This window comes from Salmo salar, chromosome ssa03, assembly GCF_905237065.1.
Source record: "Salmo salar chromosome ssa03, Ssal_v3.1, whole genome shotgun sequence".
NCBI lineage: Eukaryota > Metazoa > Chordata > Actinopteri > Salmoniformes > Salmonidae > Salmo > Salmo salar.
The window spans coordinates 95,036,905-95,057,719 of record NC_059444.1 but is presented as its reverse complement, the minus strand read 5'-3'; the positions used below and the strand labels follow the sequence as shown (position 1 = coordinate 95,057,719).

Sequence of the window (20,815 nt, the reverse complement as noted above, 5' to 3'; positions counted from 1 at the left end):
GCTTTTAAAGGCTAATCTGATCCTGGGCTGTTTCATTACACACAGAGCTGATAAAGGCTAATCTGATCCTGGGCTGTTTCATTACACACAGAGCTGATAAAGGCTAATCTGATCCTGGGCTGTTTCATTACACACAGAGCTGGTAAAGGCTAATCTGATCCTGGGCTGTTTCATTACACAGAGCTGGTAAAGGCTAATCTGATCCTGGGCTGTTTCATTACACAGAGCTGGTAAAGGCTAATCTGATCCTGGGCTGTTTCATTACACACAGAGCTGGTAAAGGCTAATCTGATCCTGGGCTGTTTCATTACACACAGAGCTGGTAAAGGCTAATCTGATCCTGGGCTGTTTCATTACACACAGAGCTGGTAAAGGCTAATCTGATCCTGGGCTGTTTCATTACACACAGAGCTGGTAAAGGCTAATCTGATCCTGGGCTGTTTCATTACACACAGAGCTGGTAAAGGCTAATCTGATCCTGGGCTGTTTCATTACACAGAGCTGGTAAAGGCTAATCTGATCCTGGGCTGTTTCGTTAGACACAGAGCTGATAAAGGCTAATCTGATCCTGGGCTGTTTCGTTACACACAGAGCTGGTAAAGGCTAATCTGATCCTGGGCTGTTTCATTACACACAGAGCTGGTAAAGGCTAATCTGATCCTGGGCTGTTTCAATACACACAGAGCTGGTAAAGGCTAATCTGATCCTGGGCTGTTTCATTACACACAGAGCTGGTAAAGGCTAATCTGATCCTGGGCTGTTTCATTACACACAGAGCTGGTAAAGGCTAATCTGATCCTGGGCTGTTTCATTACACACAGAGCTGGTAACGGCTAATCTGATCCTGGGCTGTTTCATTACACACAGAGCTGGTAAAGGCTAATCTGATCCTGGGCTGTTTCATTACACACAGAGCTGGTAAAGGCTAATCTGATCCTGGGCTGTTTCATTACACACAGAGCTGGTAAAGGCTAATCTGATCCTGGGCTGTTTCATTACACACAGAGCTGGTAAAGGCTAATCTGATCCTGGGCTGTTTCATTACACACAGAGCTGGTAAAGGCTAATCTGATCCTGGGCTGTTTCATTACACACAGAGCTGGTAAAGGCTAATCTGATCCTGGGCTGTTTCATTACACACAGAGCTGGTAAAGGCTAATCTGATCCTGGGCTGTTTCATTACACACAGAGCTGGTAAAGGCTAATCTGATCCTGGGCTGTTTCATTACACACAGAGCTGGTAAAGGCTAATCTGATCCTGGGCTGGTTCGTTACACACAGAGCTGGTAAAGGCTAATCTGATCCTGGGCTGTTTCGTTACACACAGAGCTGATAAAGGCTAATCTGATCCTGGGCTGTTTCGTTACACACAGAGCTGGTAAAGGCTAATCTGATCCTGGGCTGTTTCATTACACACAGAGCTGATAAAGGCTAATCTGATCCTGGGCTGTTTCATTACACACAGAGCTGGTAAAGGCTAATCTGATCCTGGGCTGTTTCATTACACACAGAGCTGGTAAAGGCTAATCTGATCCTGGGCTGTTTCATTACACACAGAGCTGGTAAAGGCTAATCTGATCCTGGGCTGTTTCATTACACACAGAGCTGGTAAAGGCTAATCTGATCCTGGGCTGTTTCATTACACACAGAGCTGGTAAAGGCTAATCTGATCCTGGGCTGTTTCATTACACACAGAGCTGGTAACGGCTAATCTGATCCTGGGCTGTTTCATTACACACAGAGCTGGTAAAGGCTAATCTGATCCTGGGCTGTTTCATTACACACAGAGCTGGTAAAGGCTAATCTGATCCTGGGCTGTTTCATTACACACAGAGCTGGTAAAGGCTAATCTGATCCTGGGCTGTTTCATTACACACAGAGCTGGTAAAGGCTAATCTGATCCTGGGCTGTTTCATTACACACAGAGCTGGTAAAGGCTAATCTGATCCTGGGCTGTTTCATTACACACAGAGCTGGTAAAGGCTAATCTGATCCTGGGCTGTTTCATTACACACAGAGCTGGTAAAGGCTAATCTGATCCTGGGCTGTTTCATTACACACAGAGCTGATAAAGGCTAATCTGATCCTGGGCTGTTTCATTACACACAGAGCTGATAAAGGCTAATCTGATCCTGGGCTGGTTCATTACACACAGAGCTGGTAAAGGCTAATCTGATCCTGGGCTGTTTCGTTACACACAGAGCTGATAAAGGCTAATCTGATCCTGGGCTGTTTCGTTACACACAGAGCTGGTAAAGGCTAATCTGATCCTGGGCTGTTTCATTACACACAGAGCTGATAAAGGCTAATCTGATCCTGGGCTGTTTCATTACACACAGAGCTGATAAAGGCTAATCTGATCCTGGGCTGTTTCATTACACACAGAGCTGGTAAAGGCTAATCTGATCCTGGGCTGTTTCATTACACACAGAGCTGGTAAAGGCTAATCTGATCCTGGGCTGTTTCATTACACACAGAGCTGGTAAAGGCTAATCTGATCCTGGGCTGTTTCATTACACACAGAGCTGGTAAAGGCTAATCTGATCCTGGGCTGTTTCATTACACAGAGCTGGTAAAGGCTAATCTGATCCTGGGCTGTTTCATTACACACAGAGCTGGTAAAGGCTAATCTGATCCTGGGCTGTTTCGTTACACAAACCTGTTCCTTCTCTTGTATTCTTTCTCTCCTTCAGAGACACTGGACAGGATTCAATCTGTGTTATAAAGCTGCGTACTGGACAGGATTCAATCTGTGTTATAAAGCTGTGTACTGGACAGGATTAAATCTGTGTTATAAAGCTGTGTACTGGACAGGATTAAATCTGTGTTATAAAGCTGCGTACTGGACAGGATTCAATCTGTGTTATAAAGCTGCGTACTGGACAGGATTCAATCTGTGTTATAAAGCTGTGTACTGGACAGGATTCAATCTGTGTTATAAAGCTGTGTACTGGACAGGATTCAATCTGTGTTATAAAGCTGCGTACTGGACAGGATTCAATCTGTGTTATAAAGCTGCGTACTGGCCGGGATTCAATCTGTGTTATAAAGCTGCGTACTGGCCGGGATTCAATCTGTGTTATAAAGCTGCGTACTGGACAGGATTCAATCTGTGTTATAAAGCTGCGTACTGGCCGGGATTCAATCTGTGTTATAAAGCTGCGTACTGGACAGGATTCAATCTGTGTTATAAAGCTGCGTACTGGACAGGATTCAATCTGTGTTATAAAGCTGCGTACTGGACAGGATTCAATCTGTGTTATAAAGCTGCGTACTGGACAGTATTCAATCTGTGTTATAAAGCTGTGTACTGGACAGGATTCAATCTGTGTTATAAAGCTGCGTACTGGACAGGATTCAATCTGTGTTATAAAGCTGCGTACTGGACAGGATTCAATCTGTGTTATAAAGCTGTGTACTGGACAGGATTCAATCTGTGTTATAAAGCTGCGTACTGGCCGGGATTCAATCTGTGTTATAAAGCTGCGTACTGGACAGGATTCAATCTGTGTTATAAAGCTGCCTACTGGACAGGATTCAATCTGTGTTATAAAGCTGCGTACTGGACAGGATTCAATCTGTGTTATAAAGCTGCGTACTGGACAGGATTCAATCTGTGTTATAAAGCTGTGTACTGGACAGGATTCAATCTGTGTTATAAAGCTGCGTACTGGACAGGATTCAATCTGTGTTATAAAGCTGCGTACTGGACAGCTGTCAATGAAACTTTTACATGCAATTTATGGATGAACAAACATCTTCAGCATTTACCATGAATGTGATCTCCGTGAACGCTGGGGACATTGCCTTTAGAGGAGCGTTGTCGGCTGTTTAGAGTGTCGACCTGTAACGTGCCTTGGATTGAATCCTGGCCAAAGATCGACAGACAGACCAGACAAACAGACCAAACCAGACACAGACAGACCAGACAGACAGACCAGACAGACCAAACCAGACAAACAGACCAAACCAGACAAACAGACCAGACCAGACAGACAGACCAGACAGACCAAACCAGACAAACAGACCAGACAAACAGACCAGACAAACAGACCAGACAAACAGACCAGACAAACAGACCAGACAAACAGACAGAGACAGGTTAACAAAAAAAGTACTTTATTTTTTTCAACTTTTTTACACGTCAGTTTGATTCATGTCCCGAAAAAATAATGCACACTTATAAACTAGTGCATGTATACAAATATAAAATAATTACAATATGCATACTTACAAATTATATAAATATGTAACAGCACAGTTATGTACTCAATGGTTTAACAGCGTATGTTCTGAGATGGCTTGTCTCCCTAATGGCACCTTATTCCATTTATAGTGCACTACATAGGGAATAGGGCCCATAGTAGAGCACTACATAGGGAATAGGGCCCATAGTAGAGCACTACATAGGGAATAGGGCCCATAGTAGAGCACTACATAGGGAATAGGGCCCACAGTAGCGCACTACATAGGGAATAGGGCCCATAGTGGCGCACTACATAGGGAATAGGGCCCATAGTGGCGCACTACATAGGGAATAGGGCCCATAGTAGCGCACTACATAGGGAATAGGGCCCATAGTAGCGCACTACATTGGGAATAGGGCCCATAGTAGCGCACTACATAGGGAATAGGGCCCATAGTAGCGCACTACATAGGGAATAGGGCCCATAGTAGCGCACTACATAGGGAATAGGGCCCATAGTAGCGCACTACATAGGGAATAGGGCCCATAGTAATGCACTACATAGGGAATAGGGTGACATTTGGGACAACCCCTTACACTCAACAGACAAATCAAAAGCACGTCTCCTTGATTTACATAAAATAAACCCCACCAAGGATAAAATAAAGAAGTAACGCCACAGGAAAGCAACATCAAAGCCTCGGCCCAGTAGGCCACTACTGGCTTCACCTTCTGAGAACACACTATTCCCCCATATGGGCCCTGGTCATTAATGACTTCCTATTCCCCCATATGGGCCCTGGTCATTAATGACTTCCTATTCCCCCATATGGGCCCTGGTCATTAATGACTTCCTATTCCCCCATATGGGCCCTGGTCAAATGTAGAATGAGTTGACATTTGGGACGCACCCCCCAGTGAAAATGAGTAACATGAGTCCATGGACAGAATATATTACTAAGGTGTTTGAGGCTTGAGACTTTCTGATCAGCCTGACTAACCCAACACCTTATTGAGACTTGTTGATCAGCCTGACTAACCCAACACCTTATTGAGACTTGCTGATCAGTCTGACTAACCCAACACCTTATTGAGACTTGCTGATCAGCCTGACTAACCCAACACCTTATTGAGACTTGTTGATCAGCCTGACTAACCCAACACCTTATTGAGACTTGCTGATCAGTCTGACTAACCCAACACCTTATTGAGACTTGTTGATCCCAACACCTTATTGAGACTTGTTGATCCCAACACCTTATTGAGACTTTCTGATCAGTCTGACTAACCCAACACCTTATTGAGACTTGTTGATCAGCCTGACTAACCCAACACCTTATTGAGACTTGCTGATCAGTCTGACTAACCCAACACCTTATTGAGACTTGTTGATCCCAACACCTTATTGAGACTTGTTGATCCCAACACCTTATTGAGACTTGCTGATCAGCCTGACTAACCCAATAGCGTATGGCTCCAGAGGTTCAATAATATAATAACACCTACTAACCAACAGATAAAGTGCCAACAAGGAAAAAGTTGTCTCTGCTCAACGCAGAAGGCTACAGTCAAATTATCCTATATTTGGCCCAAATGGCACCCTATTCCCTATAAAGTGCACTACTTTTGAACAGAGCACTATGGGACCTGGTCAAAAGTAGTGCACTATGTAGGGAATAGGGTGCCATTTGGGATTTAACCAGAAGGATATAACAATGTGTATTACATTCATTTAAATAAAGCAAGCCAGCCAGGTCTCTCCCTAGGCTAGTTACAGGTTACAGACAACATGTCTCTCCCCAGGCTAGTTACAGGTTACAGACAACATGTCTCTCCCCAGGCTAGTTACAGGTTACAGACAACATGTCTCTCCCCAGGCTAGTTACAGGTTACAGACAACATGTCTCTCCCTAGGCTAGTTACAGGTTACAGACAACATGTCTCTCCCCAGGCTAGTTACAGGTTACAGACAACATGTCTCTCCCTAGGCTAGTTACAGGTTACAGACAACATGTCTCTCCCTAGGCTAGTTACAGGTTACAGACAACATGTCTCTCCCTAGGCTAGTTACAGGTTACAGACAACATGTCTCTCCCTAGGCTAGTTACAGGTTACAGACAACATGTCCCTCCCCAGGCTAGTTACAGGTTACAGACAACATGTCTCTCCCTAGGCTAGATACAGGTTACAGACAACATGTCTCTCCCTAGGCTAGTTACAGGTTACAGACAACATGTCTCTCCCCAGGCTAGTTACAGGTTACAGACAACATGTCTCTCCCCAGGCTAGTTACAGGTTACAGACAACATGTCTCTCCCTAGGCTAGATACAGGTTACAGACAACATGTCTCTCCCCAGGCTAGTTACAGTTTACAGACAACATGTCTCTCCCTAGGCTAGTTACAGGTTACAGACAACATGTCTCTCCCCAGGCTAGTTACAGTTTACAGACAACATGTCCCTCCCTAGGCTAGTTACAGGTTACAGACAACATGTCTCTCCCCAGGCTAGTTACAGGTTACAGACAACATGTCTCTCCCTAGGCTAGTTACAGGTTACAGACAACATGTCTCTCCCTAGGCTAGTTACAGGTTACAGACAACATGTCTCTCCCTAGGCTAGATACAGGTTACAGACAACATGTCTCTCCCCAGGCTAGTTACAGGTTACAGACAACATGTCTCTCCCTAGGCTAGTTACAGGTTACAGACAACATGTCTCTCCCTAGGCTAGTTACAGGTTACAGACAACATGTCTCTCCCTAGGCTAGTTACAGGTTACAGACAACATGTCTCTCCCCAGGCTAGTTACAGGTTACAGACAACATGTCTCTCCCCAGGCTAGTTACAGGTTACAGACAACATGTCTCTCCCTAAGCTAGTTACAGGTTACAGACAACATGTCTCTCCCTAGGCTAGTTACAGGTTACAGACAACATGTCTCTCCCCAGGCTAGTTACAGGTTACAGACAACATGTCTCTCCCTAGGCTAGTTACAGGTTACAGACAACATGTCTCTCCCAGGCTAGTTATAGGTTACAGACAACATGTCTCTCCCAGGCTAGTTATAGGTTACAGACAACATGTCTCTCACTAGGCTAGTTACAGGTTACAGACAACATGTCTCTCCCTAGGCTAGTTACAGGTTACAGACAACATGTCTCTCCCCAGGCTAGTTATAGGTTACAGACAACATGTCTCTCCCTAGGCTAGTTACAGGTTACAGACAACATGTCTCTCCCTAGGCTAGTTACAGGTTACAGACAACATGTCTCTCCCCAGGCTAGTTACAGGTTACAGACAACATGTCTCTCCCCAGGCTAGTTACAGGTTACAGACAACATGTCTCTCCCCAGGCTAGTTACAGGTTACAGACAACATGTCTCTCCCCAGGCTAGTTACAGGTTACAGACAACATGTCTCTCCCCAGGCTAGTTACAGGTTACAGACAACATGTCTCTCCCCAGGCTAGTTACAGGTTACAGACAACATGTCTCTCCCTAGGCTAGTTACAGGTTACAGACAACATGTCTCTCCCCAGGCTAGTTACAGGTTACAGACAACATGTCTCTCCCTAGGCTAGTTACAGGTTACAGACAATATGTCTCTCCCTAGGCTAGTTATAGGTTACAGACAACATGTCTCTCCCCAGGCTAGTTACAGGTTACAGACAACATGTCTCTCCCCAGGCTAGTTACAGGTTACAGACAACATGTCTCTCCCCAGGCTAGTTACAGGTTACAGACAACATGTCTCTCCCTAGGCTAGTTACAGGTTACAGACAACATGTCTCTCCCCAGGCTAGTTACAGGTTACAGACAACATGTCTCTCCCTAGGCTAGTTACAGGTTACAGACAACATGTCTCTCCCCAGGCTAGTTACAGGTTACAGACAACATGTCTCTCCCTAGGCTAGTTACAGGTTACAGACAACATGTCTCTCCCCAGGCTAGTTACAGGTTACAGACAACATGTCTCTCCCTAGGCTAGTTACAGGTTACAGACAACATGTCTCTCCCTAGGCTAGTTACAGGTTACAGACAACATGTCTCTCCCTAAGCTAGTTACAGGTTACAGACAACATGTCTCTCCCTAGGCTAGTTACAGGTTACAGACAACATGTCTCTCCCCAGGCTAGTTACAGGTTACAGACAACATGTCTCTCCCTAGGCTAGTTACAGGTTACAGACAACATGTCTCTCCCAGGCTAGTTATAGGTTACAGACAACATGTCTCTCCCAGGCTAGTTATAGGTTACAGACAACATGTCTCTCACTAGGCTAGTTACAGGTTACAGACAACATGTCTCTCCCTAGGCTAGTTACAGGTTACAGACAACATGTCTCTCCCCAGGCTAGTTATAGGTTACAGACAACATGTCTCTCCCTAGGCTAGTTACAGGTTACAGACAACATGTCTCTCCCTAGGCTAGTTACAGGTTACAGACAACATGTCTCTCCCCAGGCTAGTTACAGGTTACAGACAACATGTCTCTCCCCAGGCTAGTTACAGGTTACAGACAACATGTCTCTCCCCAGGCTAGTTACAGGTTACAGACAACATGTCTCTCCCAGGCTAGTTACAGGTTACAGACAACATGTCTCTCCCCAGGCTAGTTACAGGTTACAGACAACATGTCTCTCCCTAGGCTAGTTACAGGTTACAGACAACATGTCTCTCCCTAGGCTAGTTACAGGTTACAGACAACATGTCTCTCCCCAGGCTAGTTACAGGTTACAGACAACATGTCTCTCCCCAGGCTAGTTACAGGTTACAGACAACATGTCTCTCCCCAAGCTAGTTATAGGTTACAGACAACATGTCTCTCCCTAGGCTAGTTACAGGTTACAGACAACATGTCTCTCCCCAGGCTAGTTACAGGTTACAGACAACATGTCTCTCCCCAGGCTAGTTACAGGTTACAGACAACATGTCTCTCCCTAGGCTAGTTACAGGTTACAGACAACATGTCTCTCCCCAGGCTAGTTATAGGTTACAGACAACATGTCTCTCCCCAGGCTAGTTATAGGTTACAGACATGTCTCTCACTAGGCTAGTTACAGGTTACAGACAACAGACTGCCACACAGGGCTTGGGTCAAGAGAAGTGTGGTGTAGGATGCCGTTTGAGGTGTGGCACTATGGAAAGCAGCATCTGGGAGGTCAAGGGTCAAAGGCCACCCAGGCAGAGGTCAAGGGTGGGTGACCTCACTCTCTTTACCACTACTCAACGTAGAGGGGGGCGGGATCTGACTGATGGGACAGGTTTCTCCAGCTGACGTCTGTGATTGGACAGATATCCATTCACTCACTCCCTGTGGGGATAACATTGCACTGTCTGTCAAATAAATATTCAACCATAGTCCACCCGGTTCTATTGGAGATAAAAGATCAGAACATTCCGGTTACATTGGATAGAACAAATTAGAATATTCTGATTCTTTCCTCTGATGGCAATAAAGGCAATCTGGGGCAGAGAAAAAACAAAAAGGACTCTTTTATAGTCTCTTAACAGAGTACACTTTCAAAAGCACAAAATGCCCATTTAGAATAAAATATTCAAAAAAAATCCTAGGTGGTATTCTGAGTCTGTTTGAGAGAGGAGAGCAGATCAGATGGCCTTCTGACTGAACTTCTGACTTCCCAGCAAACCGGAGCGGACAAATTCTGCAAGAATCCAGACACCCGTTTAAAGGATAGTTGAACAAACAGAGTTTGGGAGAAACAGTAAGAGTTGTTGGAAGGGATTTGTCCTGGAGAAGTCTTTAGTTAAGGGAGGGAGGGATGGTGGTAGGAGTAACAGCAGTAAGAGTTGTTGGAAGGGATTTGTCCTGGAGAAGTCTTTAGTTAAGGGAGGGAGGGATGGTGGTAGGAGTAACAGCAGTAAGAGTTGTTGGAAGGGATTTGTCCTGGAGAAGTCTTTAGTTAAGGGAGGGAGGGATGGTGGTAGGAGTAACAGCAGTAAGAGTTGTTGGAAGGGATTTGTCCTGGAGAAGTCTTTAGTTAAGGGAGGGAGGGATGGTGGTAGGAGTAACAGCAGTAAGAGTTGTTGGAAGGGATTTGTCCTGGAGAAGTCTTTAGTTAAGGGAGGGAGGGATGGAGTAACAGCAGTAAGAGTTGTTGGAAGGGATTTGTCCTGGAGAAGTCTTTAGTTAAGGGAGGGAGGGATGTGTAGGAGTAACAGCAGTAAGAGTTGTTGGAAGGGATTTGTCCTGGAGAAGTCTTTAGTTAAGGGAGGGAGGGATGGTGGTAGGAGTAACAGCAGTAAGAGTTGTTGGAAGGGATTTGTCCTGGAGAAGTCTTTAGTTAAGGGAGGGAGGGATGGAGTAACAGCAGTAAGAGTTGTTGGAAGGGATTTGTCCTGGAGAAGTCTTTAGTTAAGGGAGGGAGGGATGGAGTAACAGCAGTAAGAGTTGTTGGAAGGGATTTGTCCTGGAGAAGTCTTTAGTTAAGGGAGGGAGGGATGGTGGTAGGAGTAACAGCAGTAAGAGTTGTTGGAAGGGATTTGTCCTGGAGAAGTCTTTAGTTAAGGGAGGGAGGGAGTGGTAGGAGTAACAGCAGTAAGAGTTGTTGGAAGGGATTTGTCCTGGAGAAGTCTTTAGTTAAGGGAGGGAGGGATTGGTAGGAGTAACAGCAGTAAGAGTTGTTGGAAGGGATTTGTCCTGGAGAAGTATTTAGTTAAGGGAGGGAGGGAGGAGTAACAGCAGTAAGAGTTGTTGGAAGGGATTTGTCCTGGAGAAGTCTTTAGTTAAGGGAGGGAGGGATGGTGGTAGGAGTAACAGCAGTAAGAGTTGTTGGAAGGGATTTGTCCTGGAGAAGTCTTTAGTTAAGGGAGGGAGGGATGGTGGTAGGAGTAACAGCAGTAAGAGTTGTTGGAAGGGATTTGTCCTGGAGAAGTCTTTAGTTAAGGGAGGGAGGGAGTTAGGAGTAACAGCAGTAAGAGTTGTTGGAAGGGATTTGTCCTGGAGAAGTCTTTAGTTAAGGGAGGGAGGGATGTGGTAGGAGTAACAGCAGTAAGAGTTGTTGGAAGGGATTTGTCCTGGAGAAGTATTTAGTTAAGGGAGGGAGGGATGGTAGGAGTAACAGCAGTAAGAGTTGTTGGAAGGGATTTGTCCTGGAGAAGTCTTTAGTTAAGGGAGGGAGGGATGGTGGTAGGAGTAACAGCAGTAAGAGTTGTTGGAAGGGATTTGTCCTGGAGAAGTCTTTAGTTAAGGGAGGGAGGGATGGTGGTAGGAGTAACAGCAGTAAGAGTTGTTGGAAGGGATTTGTCCTGGAGAAGTCTTTAGTTAAGGGAGGGAGGGATGGTGGTAGGAGTAACAGCAGTAAGAGTTGTTGGAAGGGATTTGTCCTGGAGAAGTCTTTAGTTAAGGGAGGGAGGGATGGTGGTAGGAGTAACAGCAGTAAGAGTTGTTGGAAGGGATTTGTCCTGGAGAAGTCTTTAGTTAAGGGAGGGAGGGATGTGGAGTAACAGCAGTAAGAGTTGTTGGAAGGGATTTGTCCTGGAGAAGTATTTAGTTAAGGGAGGGAGGGATGGTGGTAGGAGTAACAGCAGTAAGAGTTGTTGGAAGGGATTTGTCCTGGAGAAGTCTTTAGTTAAGGGAGGGAGGGATGGTGGTAGGAGTAACAGCAGTAAGAGTTGTTGGAAGGGATTTGTCCTGGAGAAGTCTTTAGTTAAGGGAGGGAGGGAGGAGTAACAGCAGTAAGAGTTGTTGGAAGGGATTTGTCCTGGAGAAGTCTTTAGTTAAGGGAGGGAGGGAGGAGTAACAGCAGTAAGAGTTGTTGGAAGGGATTTGTCCTGGAGAAGTCTTTAGTTAAGGGAGGGAGGGAGGAGTAACAGCAGTAAGAGTTGTTGGAAGGGATTTGTCCTGGAGAAGTCTTTAGTTAAGGGAGGGAGGGATGGTGGTAGGAGTAACAGCAGTAAGAGTTGTTGGAAGGGATTTGTCCTGGAGAAGTCTTTAGTTAAGGGAGGGAGGGATGGTGGTAGGAGTAACAGCAGTAAGAGTTGTTGGAAGGGATTTGTCCTGGAGAAGTCTTTAGTTAAGGGAGGGAGGGATGGTGGTAGGAGTAACAGCAGTAAGAGTTGTTGGAAGGGATTTGTCCTGGAGAAGTCTTTAGTTAAGGGAGGGAGGGATGGTGGTAGGAGTAACAGCAGTAAGAGTTGTTGGAAGGGATTTGTCCTGGAGAAGCAGCAGCATCAGGTTCAGTGGAGTGAATCCTTTACATATTCTGTAGTAGAGAGTGGAGGGGCAGGAGAAGTAGAGGGAGGGATGGAGGGAGGAAGGGAGGAGTGGAGGTAGAGTGCTCCCATAATTTACACAGACTTATCATTCAGAAACATTGAAATCCTTAGAAATCTCCTCTCTCTCCCTCTGCTACCTCTACCCTGCACAGCCTCCCGGTCGGAGGAGAGGAAGAGGGGGTTGGAGGAGGAGTTCTCTGTAAGGATGTCATCTTTAAGCGCCAGTCCTCTCCCGTTTGCCCCTCAGACCAGTCCAGAGTCTTTAGCCATCTTGTAGAAGATTCCTCTCTTGGTGATGAGAGTGGAGGGAGAGTCAAACTCTGCCATCTCCCCTTTATCCAGGACCAGCACTCTGAAGGGAGGAGGAGAGAGAGATGAGAGAGAGCAGGTGTGTGTGTTTTCACATATTACCTGGTGTAGTCCATGATAGTACTGAGTATGTGTGTATATTACCTGGTGTAGTCCATGATAGTATTGAGTCTGTGTGTATATTACCTGGTGTAGTCCATGATAGTATTGAGTCTGTGTGTATATTACCTGGTGTAGTCCATGATAGTACTGAGTCTGTGTGTATATTACCTGGTGTAGTCCATGATAGTACTGAGTCTGTGTGTATATTACCTGGTGTAGTCCATGATAGTATTGAGTCTGTGTGTATATTACCTGGTGTAGTCCATGATAGTATTGAGTCTGTGTGTATATTACCTGGTGTAGTCCATGATAGTACTGAGTCTGTGTGTATATTACCTGGTGTAATCCATGATAGTACTGAGTCTGTGTGTATATTACCTGGTGTAGTCCATGATAGTACTGAGTCTGTGTATATTACCTGGTGTAGTCCATGATAGTACTGAGTCTGTGTGTATATTACCTGGTGTAGTCCATGATAGTACTGAGTCTGTGTATATATTACCTGGTGTAGTCCATGATAGTATTGAGTCTGTGTGTATATTACCTGGTGTAGTCCATGATAGTACTGAGTCTGTGTATATATTACCTGGTGTAGTCCATGATAGTACTGAGTCTGTGTGTATATTACCTGGTGTAGTCCATGATAGTATTGAGTCTGTGTGTATATTACCTGGTGTAGTCCATGATAGTACTGAGTCTGTGTGTACATTACCTGGTGTAGTCCATGATAGTATTGAGTCTGTGTGTATATTACCTGGTGTAGTCCATGATAGTACTGAGTCTGTGTGTACATTACCTGGTGTAGTCCATGATAGTACTGAGTCTGTGTGTATATTACCTGGTGTAGTCCATGATAGTACTGAGTCTGTGTGTATATTACCTGGTGTAGTCCATGATAGTAGTGAGTCTGTGTGTACATTACCTGGTGTAGTCCATGATAGTACTGAGTCTGTTTGTATATTACCTGGTGTAGTCCATGATAGTACTGAGTCTGTGTGTATATTACCTGGTGTAGTCCATGATAGTATTGAGTCTGTGTGTATATTACCTGGTGTAGTCCATGATAGTACTGAGTCTGTGTGTATATTACCTGGTGTAGTCCATGATAGTACTGAGTCTGTGTGTATATTACCTGGTGTAGTCCATGATAGTACTGAGTCTGTGTATATATTACCTGGTGTAGTCCATGATAGTATTGAGTCCGTGTGTATATTACCTGGTGTAGTCCATGATAGTACTGAGTCTGTGTGTATATTACCTGGTGTAGTCCATGATAGTACTGAGTCTGTGTGTATATTACCTGGTGTAGTCCATGATAGTACTGAGTCTGTGTGTATATTACCTGGTGTAGTCCATGATAGTACTGAGTCTGTGTGTATATTACCTGGTGTAGTCCATGATAGTACTGAGTCTGTGTGTATATTACCTGGTGTAGTCCATGATAGTACTGAGTCTGTGTGTATATTACCTGGTGTAGTCCATGATAGTACTGAGTCTGTGTGTATATTACCTGGTGTAGTCCATGATAGTATTGAGTCTGTGTGCGATGGTCAGGACAGTACAGTCATCAAACTGGGTTCTGATGGTGGACTGGATCAGGTTGTCTGTCTCCAGGTCCACAGCAGCTGTGGCCTCATCCAGAACCAGGATCTTGGTCTTCCTCAGGAGGGCTCGGGCCAGACACACCAGCTGGCGCTGACCCAGACTGGAGAGAGAGAGAGATGTTAGAGAGAGAGAGGTAAGAAACGAGAAGGAGAGAGGAGAAAGGTAAGGAGAGAGGTAAGAAGAGAAGGAGAGAGGTAAGAAGAGAAGGAGAGAGGTAAGAAGAGAGGTAAGAAGAGAAGGAGAGAGGTAAGGAGAGAAGGAGAGAAGAGAAGGAGAGAGGTAAGGAGAGAAGGAGAGAGGTAAGAAGAGAAGGAGAGAGGTAAGAAGAGGTAAGAAGAGAAGGAGAGAAGTAAGAAGAGGTAAGAAGAGAAGGAGAGAAGTAAGAAGAGGTAAGAAGAGAAGGAGAGAAGTAAGAAGAGGTAAGAAGAGAAGGAGAGAGGTAAGAAGAGAGGTAAGAAGAGGAGGAGAGAGGTAAGGAGAGAGGTAAGAAGAGGAGGAGAGAGGTAAGGAGAGAGGTAAGAAGAGGAGGAGAGAGGTAAGAAGAGGAGGAGAGAGGTAAGGAGAGAAGGAAGAGGTAAGGAGAGAAGGACAAGAGAGCAAACCAGAAGCTGTGTGTGTATGTAATTCTATGTAGGCCTATGTAGCCTTGTGTACCTAAGGTTCTCTCCCCCCTCTGAACACTCGTGGTTGAGTTTGTCCGGCAGGCCAGACACAAAACTCTTGAGATGGGACAGCTCCAGGGCTCTCCACACCTCCTCATCAGAGTAGCCATCGAAGGGGTCCAGATTCATCCTCAGAGACCCAGAGAACAACACTGGGTCCTGGAGGGGGGGGGGGAAGAGGGGGAGAGAGGGATAGGAGGGAGGGGAGAGGAAGGGAGAAAAGGGGGAGAGTGGGAAAAGAGGAAGGGGAGAGAGGGAAAGGAGGAAAGGGAGGGGGGGAGAGAGAAGGGGGAGAGAGGGAAAGGAGGGAGGGGAGGGGGAGGGAGGGGAAAAATAAAGATATTTTAAATATAACATGTATCCAGAAGAGTGTGGGTTAGTTTGAGTGCGTCTGCATGTGGGTGTGTACCTGTGGTATGATGGTGATCCTGGAGCGGAGTTCATGTAGACCCAGCGTAGCGATGTTAACTCCATCTATATGAATCTCTCCCTCACACGCCTCGATGATGCGGAACAATCCTAGAGTCAGAGAGGACTTCCCTGCTCCTGTACGACCTACTATCCCCACCTGGAACAACATCATCATCAACAGTCACTACCCTGCTCCTGTACAACCTACTATACCCACCTGGAACATCATCATCATCAACATCATCAGTCACTACCCTGCTCCTGTACAACCTACTATACCCACCTGGAACAACATCATCATCATCATCAACAGTCACTACCCTGCTCCTGTACGACCTACTATACCCACCTGGAACATCATCATCATCATCATCATCAGTCACTACCCTGCTCCTGTACGACCTACTATACCCACCTGGAACATCATCATCATCATCAACAGTCACTACCCTGCTCCTGTACGACCTACTATACCCACCTGGAACAACATCATCATCATCATCAACAGTCACTACCCTGCTCCTGTACAACCTACTATACCCACCTGGAACATCATCATCATCATCAACAGTCACTACCCTGCTCCTGTACGACCTACTATACCCACCTGGAACATCATCATCATCATCATCAACAGTCACTACCCTGCTCCTGTACAACCTACTATACCCACCTGGAACATCATCATCATCATCATCAACAGTCACTACCCTGCTCCTGTACGACCTACTATACCCACCTGGAACATCATCATCATCATCATCAGTCACTACCCTGCTCCTGTACAACCTACTATACCCACCTGGAACATCATCATCATCATCATCAACAGTCACTACCCTGCTCCTGTACAACCTACTATCCCCACCTGGAACATCATCATCACCCACAGTCACTACCCTGCTCCTGTACGACCTACTATACCCACCTGGAACATCATCATCATCATCATCAGTCACTACCCTGCTCCTGTACAACCTACTATACCCACCTGGAACATCATCATCATCATCAACAGTCACTACCCTGCTCCTGTACAACCTACTATACCCACCTGGAACATCATCATCATCATCAACAGTCACTACCCTGCTCCTGTACAACCTACTATACCCACCTGGAACAACATCATCATCATCATCAACAGTCACTACCCTGCTCCTGTACGACCTACTATCCCCACCTGGAACATCATCATCAACAGTCACTACCCTGCTCCTGTACGACCTACTATACCCACCTGGAACATCATCATCATCATCATCAACAGTCACTACCCTGCTCCTGTACAACCTACTATACCCACCTGGAACACATCATCATCATCAACAGTCACTACCCTGCTCCTGTACAACCTACTATACCCACCTGGAACATCATCATCATCATCATCAACAGTCACTACCCTGCTCCTGTACAACCTACTATACCCACCTGGAACATCATCATCATCAACAGTCACTACCCTGCTCCTGTACAACCTACTATACCCACCTGGAACATCATCATCATCATCATCAACAGTCACTACCCTGCTCCTGTACAACCTACTATACCCACCTGGAACATCATCATCATCATCATCAACAGTCACTACCCTGCTCCTGTACAACCTACTATACCCACCTGGAACATCATCATCATCATCACAGTCACTACCCTGCTCCTGTACAACCTACTATACCCACCTGGAACATCATCATCATCATCATCAACAGTCACTACCCTGCTCCTGTACAACCTACTATACCCACCTGGAACATCATCATCATCATCATCAACAGTCACTACCCTGCTCCTGTACAACCTACTATACCCACCTGGAACATCATCATCATCATCAACAGTCACTACCCTGCTCCTGTACAACCTACTATACCCACCTGGAACATCATCATCATCATCATCATCATCAGTCACTACCCTGCTCCTGTACAACCTACTATACCCACCTGGAACATCATCATCATCATCATCAACAGTCACTACCCTGCTCCTGTACAACCTACTATACCCACCTGGAACATCATCATCATCATCATCAACAGTCACTACCCTGCTCCTGTACAACCTACTATACCCACCTGGAACATCATCATCATCATCAACATGCACTACCCTGCTCCTGTACAACCTACTATACCCACCTGGAACATCATCATCATCATCAACAGTCACTACCCTGCTCCTGTACAACCTACTATACCCACCTGGAACAACATCATCATCATCATCATCATCAGTCACTACCCTGCTCCTGTACAACCTACTATACCCACCTGGAACATCATCATCAACATCATCAGTCACTACCCTGCTCCTGTACAACCTACTATACCCACCTGGAACATCATCATCATCATCATCAGTCACTACCCTGCTCCTGTACAACCTACTATACCCACCTGGAACATCATCATCATCATCAACAGTCACTACCCTGCTCCTGTACAACCTACTATACCCACCTGGAACATCATCATCATCATCATCAACAGTCACTACCCTGCTCCTGTACAACCTACTATACCCACCTGGAACAACATCATCATCATCATCAACAGTCACTACCCTGCTCCTGTACAACCTACTATACCCACCTGGAACAACATCATCATCATCATCAACAGTCACTACCCTGCTCCTGTACAACCTACTATACCCACCTGGAACATCATCATCATCATCATCATCAGTCACTACCCTGCTCCTGTACAACCTACTATACCCACCTGGAACATCATCATCATCATCAACAGTCACTACCCTGCTCCTGTACAACCTACTATACCCACCTGGAACATCATCATCATCATCAACAGTCACTACCCTGCTCCTGTACAACCTACTATACCCACCTGGAACATCATCATCATCATCATCAGTCACTACCCTGCTCCTGTACAACCTACTATACCCACCTGGAACATCATCATCAACATCATCAGTCACTACCCTGCTCCTGTACAACCTACTATACCCACCTGGAACATCATCATCATCATCATCAACAGTCACTACCCTGCTCCTGTACAACCTACTATACCCACCTGGAACAACATCATCATCATCATCAACAGTCACTACCCTGCTCCTGTACAACCTACTATACCCACCTGGAACAACATCATCATCATCATCATCAGTCACTACCCTGCTCCTGTACAACCTACTATACCCACCTGGAACATCATCATCATCAGTCACTACCCTGCTCCTGTACGACCTACTATACCCACCTGGAACATCATCATCATCATCAACAGTCACTACCCTGCTCCTGTACAACCTACTATACCCACCTGGAACATCATCATCATCATCATCAGTCACTACCCTGCTCCTGTACAACCTACTATACCCACCTGGAACAACATCATCATCATCATCAACAGTCACTACCCTGCTCCTGTACGACCTACTATACCCACCTGGAACATCATCATCATCAGTCACTACCCTGCTCCTGTACAACCTACTATACCCACCTGGAACATCATCATCATCATCATCAGTCACTACCCTGCTCCTGTACAACCTACTATACCCACCTGGAACAACATCATCATCATCATCAACAGTCACTACCCTGCTCCTGTACAACCTACTATACCCACCTGGAACATCATCATCATCATCATCACAGTCACTACCCTGCTCCTGTACAACCTACTATACCCACCTGGAACATCATCATCATCATCATCAACAGTCACTACCCTGCTCCTGTACAACCTACTATACCCACCTGGAACATCATCATCATCATCATCATCAGTCACTACCCTGCTCCTGTACAACCTACTATACCCACCTGGAACATCATCATCAACAGTCACTACCCTGCTCCTGTACAACCTACTATACCCACCTGGAACACAATAGTGAAAGACCGTCATGACCAAAGACAGTGTACAGTTCTCATAGGAAAACATGTCACACTTAGCCACCATGCTAACACAGGCTGGGCATGCAGAGTAGCTACGATAGTGCCACCGATGAAGAACAACAGCCACAGCAAAGCATCCATGCTAGAAAAATGTTATTTTGCTCACAACGATGGCATCCATCCATGAACCCCCTCCGCGGCTGGTATGCAACCGTTTTTCCCCTTACGGTTAAAGCCCGTGTCACACGAAGCAATTTGGACGTCATTTCTGATGAAAATTACAAGTGACATCATCTCAAGCAACTAAAACGCAATTGAAATTCAAACATCCAATCCTGTCATACATCACGGTTTCAAAATAATTTGTTTATCCAAATGTTTGGTAATTGTAACAGCATCGATGTAGACCAAATGCTGGCTGTGAAAATTAGCTAGCTAGCCAAAATATTGTTTATCTGCCAACCATGTTTTACCACGCTAGCAACGAGCTAAACTAGGGAACGTTAGCTAGCTAATGCAACCAAGTTGCAGGCAATTTTGGCAACATAAATGGAGTCCAGATTGCTTCGTGTGACATCGATTTATAACTAACAAGCTAACTCTCTTGGTTTCGGACTTTGCAACAGTATGGATCATATTTATACACGTTCACTCCTGTTACACAGCCTAATCCCCCGTCACGCAGCCTGATCCCCCCCGTCACCCAGCCTAATCCCCCCGTCACGCAGCCTGATCCCCCCCGTCACGCAGCCTGATCCCCCCGTCACGCAGCCTGATCCCCCCGTCACGCAGCCTGATCCCCCCGTCACGCAGCCTGATCCCCCCGTCACCCAGCCTGATCCCCCCCGTCACGCAGCCTGATCCCCCCGTCACGCAGCCTGATCCCCCCCGTCACGCAGCCTGATCCCCCCCGTCACGCAGCCTGATCCCCCCCCGTCACCCAGCCTAATCCCCCCGTCACGCAGCCTGATCCCCCCGTCACCCAGCCTAATCCCCCCGTCACGCAGCCTGATCCCCCCCGTCACGCAGCCTGATCCCCCCCGTCACGCAGCCTGATCCCCCCGTCACGCAGCCTGATCCCCCCGTCACCCAGCCTGATCCCCCCCGTCACCCAGCCTGATCCCCCCCGTCACCCAGCCTAATCCCCCCGTCACCCAGCCTAATCCCCCCCGTCACGCAGCCTGATCCCCCCGTCACCCAGCCTGATCCCCCCGTCACCCAGCCTGATCCCCCCGTCACCCAGCCTGATCCCCCCCGTCACCCAGCCTGATCCCCCCCGTCACCCAGCCTAATCCCCCCGTCACCCAGCCCGGTCCCTCCGTCACACAGCCCGGTCCCTCCTGTCACACAGCCCGTACCCTCCTGTCACACAGCCCAGTCCCTCCTGTCACACAGCCCGTACCCTCCTGTCACA

At 46.4% G+C, this 20,815-nt stretch overlaps 1 protein-coding gene and 1 long non-coding RNA gene across 4 annotated transcripts in view; both read right to left on the bottom strand.

The window, feature by feature from the left end:
* Positions 1 to 4,101: 4,101 nt before the first annotated feature.
* LOC123741751 (uncharacterized) lies at positions 4,102 to 7,543 on the bottom strand. Its single transcript, XR_006769311.1, has 2 exons — positions 5,615 to 7,543; positions 4,102 to 5,311 (listed from the first exon to the last, which is right to left on the bottom strand). It is a non-coding gene; the product is annotated as an uncharacterized lncRNA (long non-coding RNA).
* A 4,106-nt stretch (positions 7,544 to 11,649) lies between these two features.
* Positions 11,650 to 20,815, bottom strand: part of LOC106591937 (multidrug resistance-associated protein 1) — a 90,996-nt gene continuing 81,830 nt past the window's right edge. For 2 of the 3 annotated variants that reach the window (XM_045715878.1, XM_045715876.1), the window contains 4 exons: positions 15,511 to 15,669; positions 15,094 to 15,260; positions 14,345 to 14,539; positions 11,650 to 12,775 (listed from right to left, as the gene is read on the bottom strand). In XM_045715878.1, the coding sequence (XP_045571834.1) occupies positions 12,667 to 12,775; positions 14,345 to 14,539; positions 15,094 to 15,260; positions 15,511 to 15,669 (630 nt within the window). In that variant the 3' untranslated portion in view covers positions 11,650 to 12,666. Of the gene's footprint in view, positions 12,776 to 14,344; positions 14,540 to 15,093; positions 15,261 to 15,510; positions 15,670 to 16,411; positions 16,696 to 20,815 lie in introns of those variants that run through there. The other variant, XM_045715877.1, reaches the window with a different exon arrangement.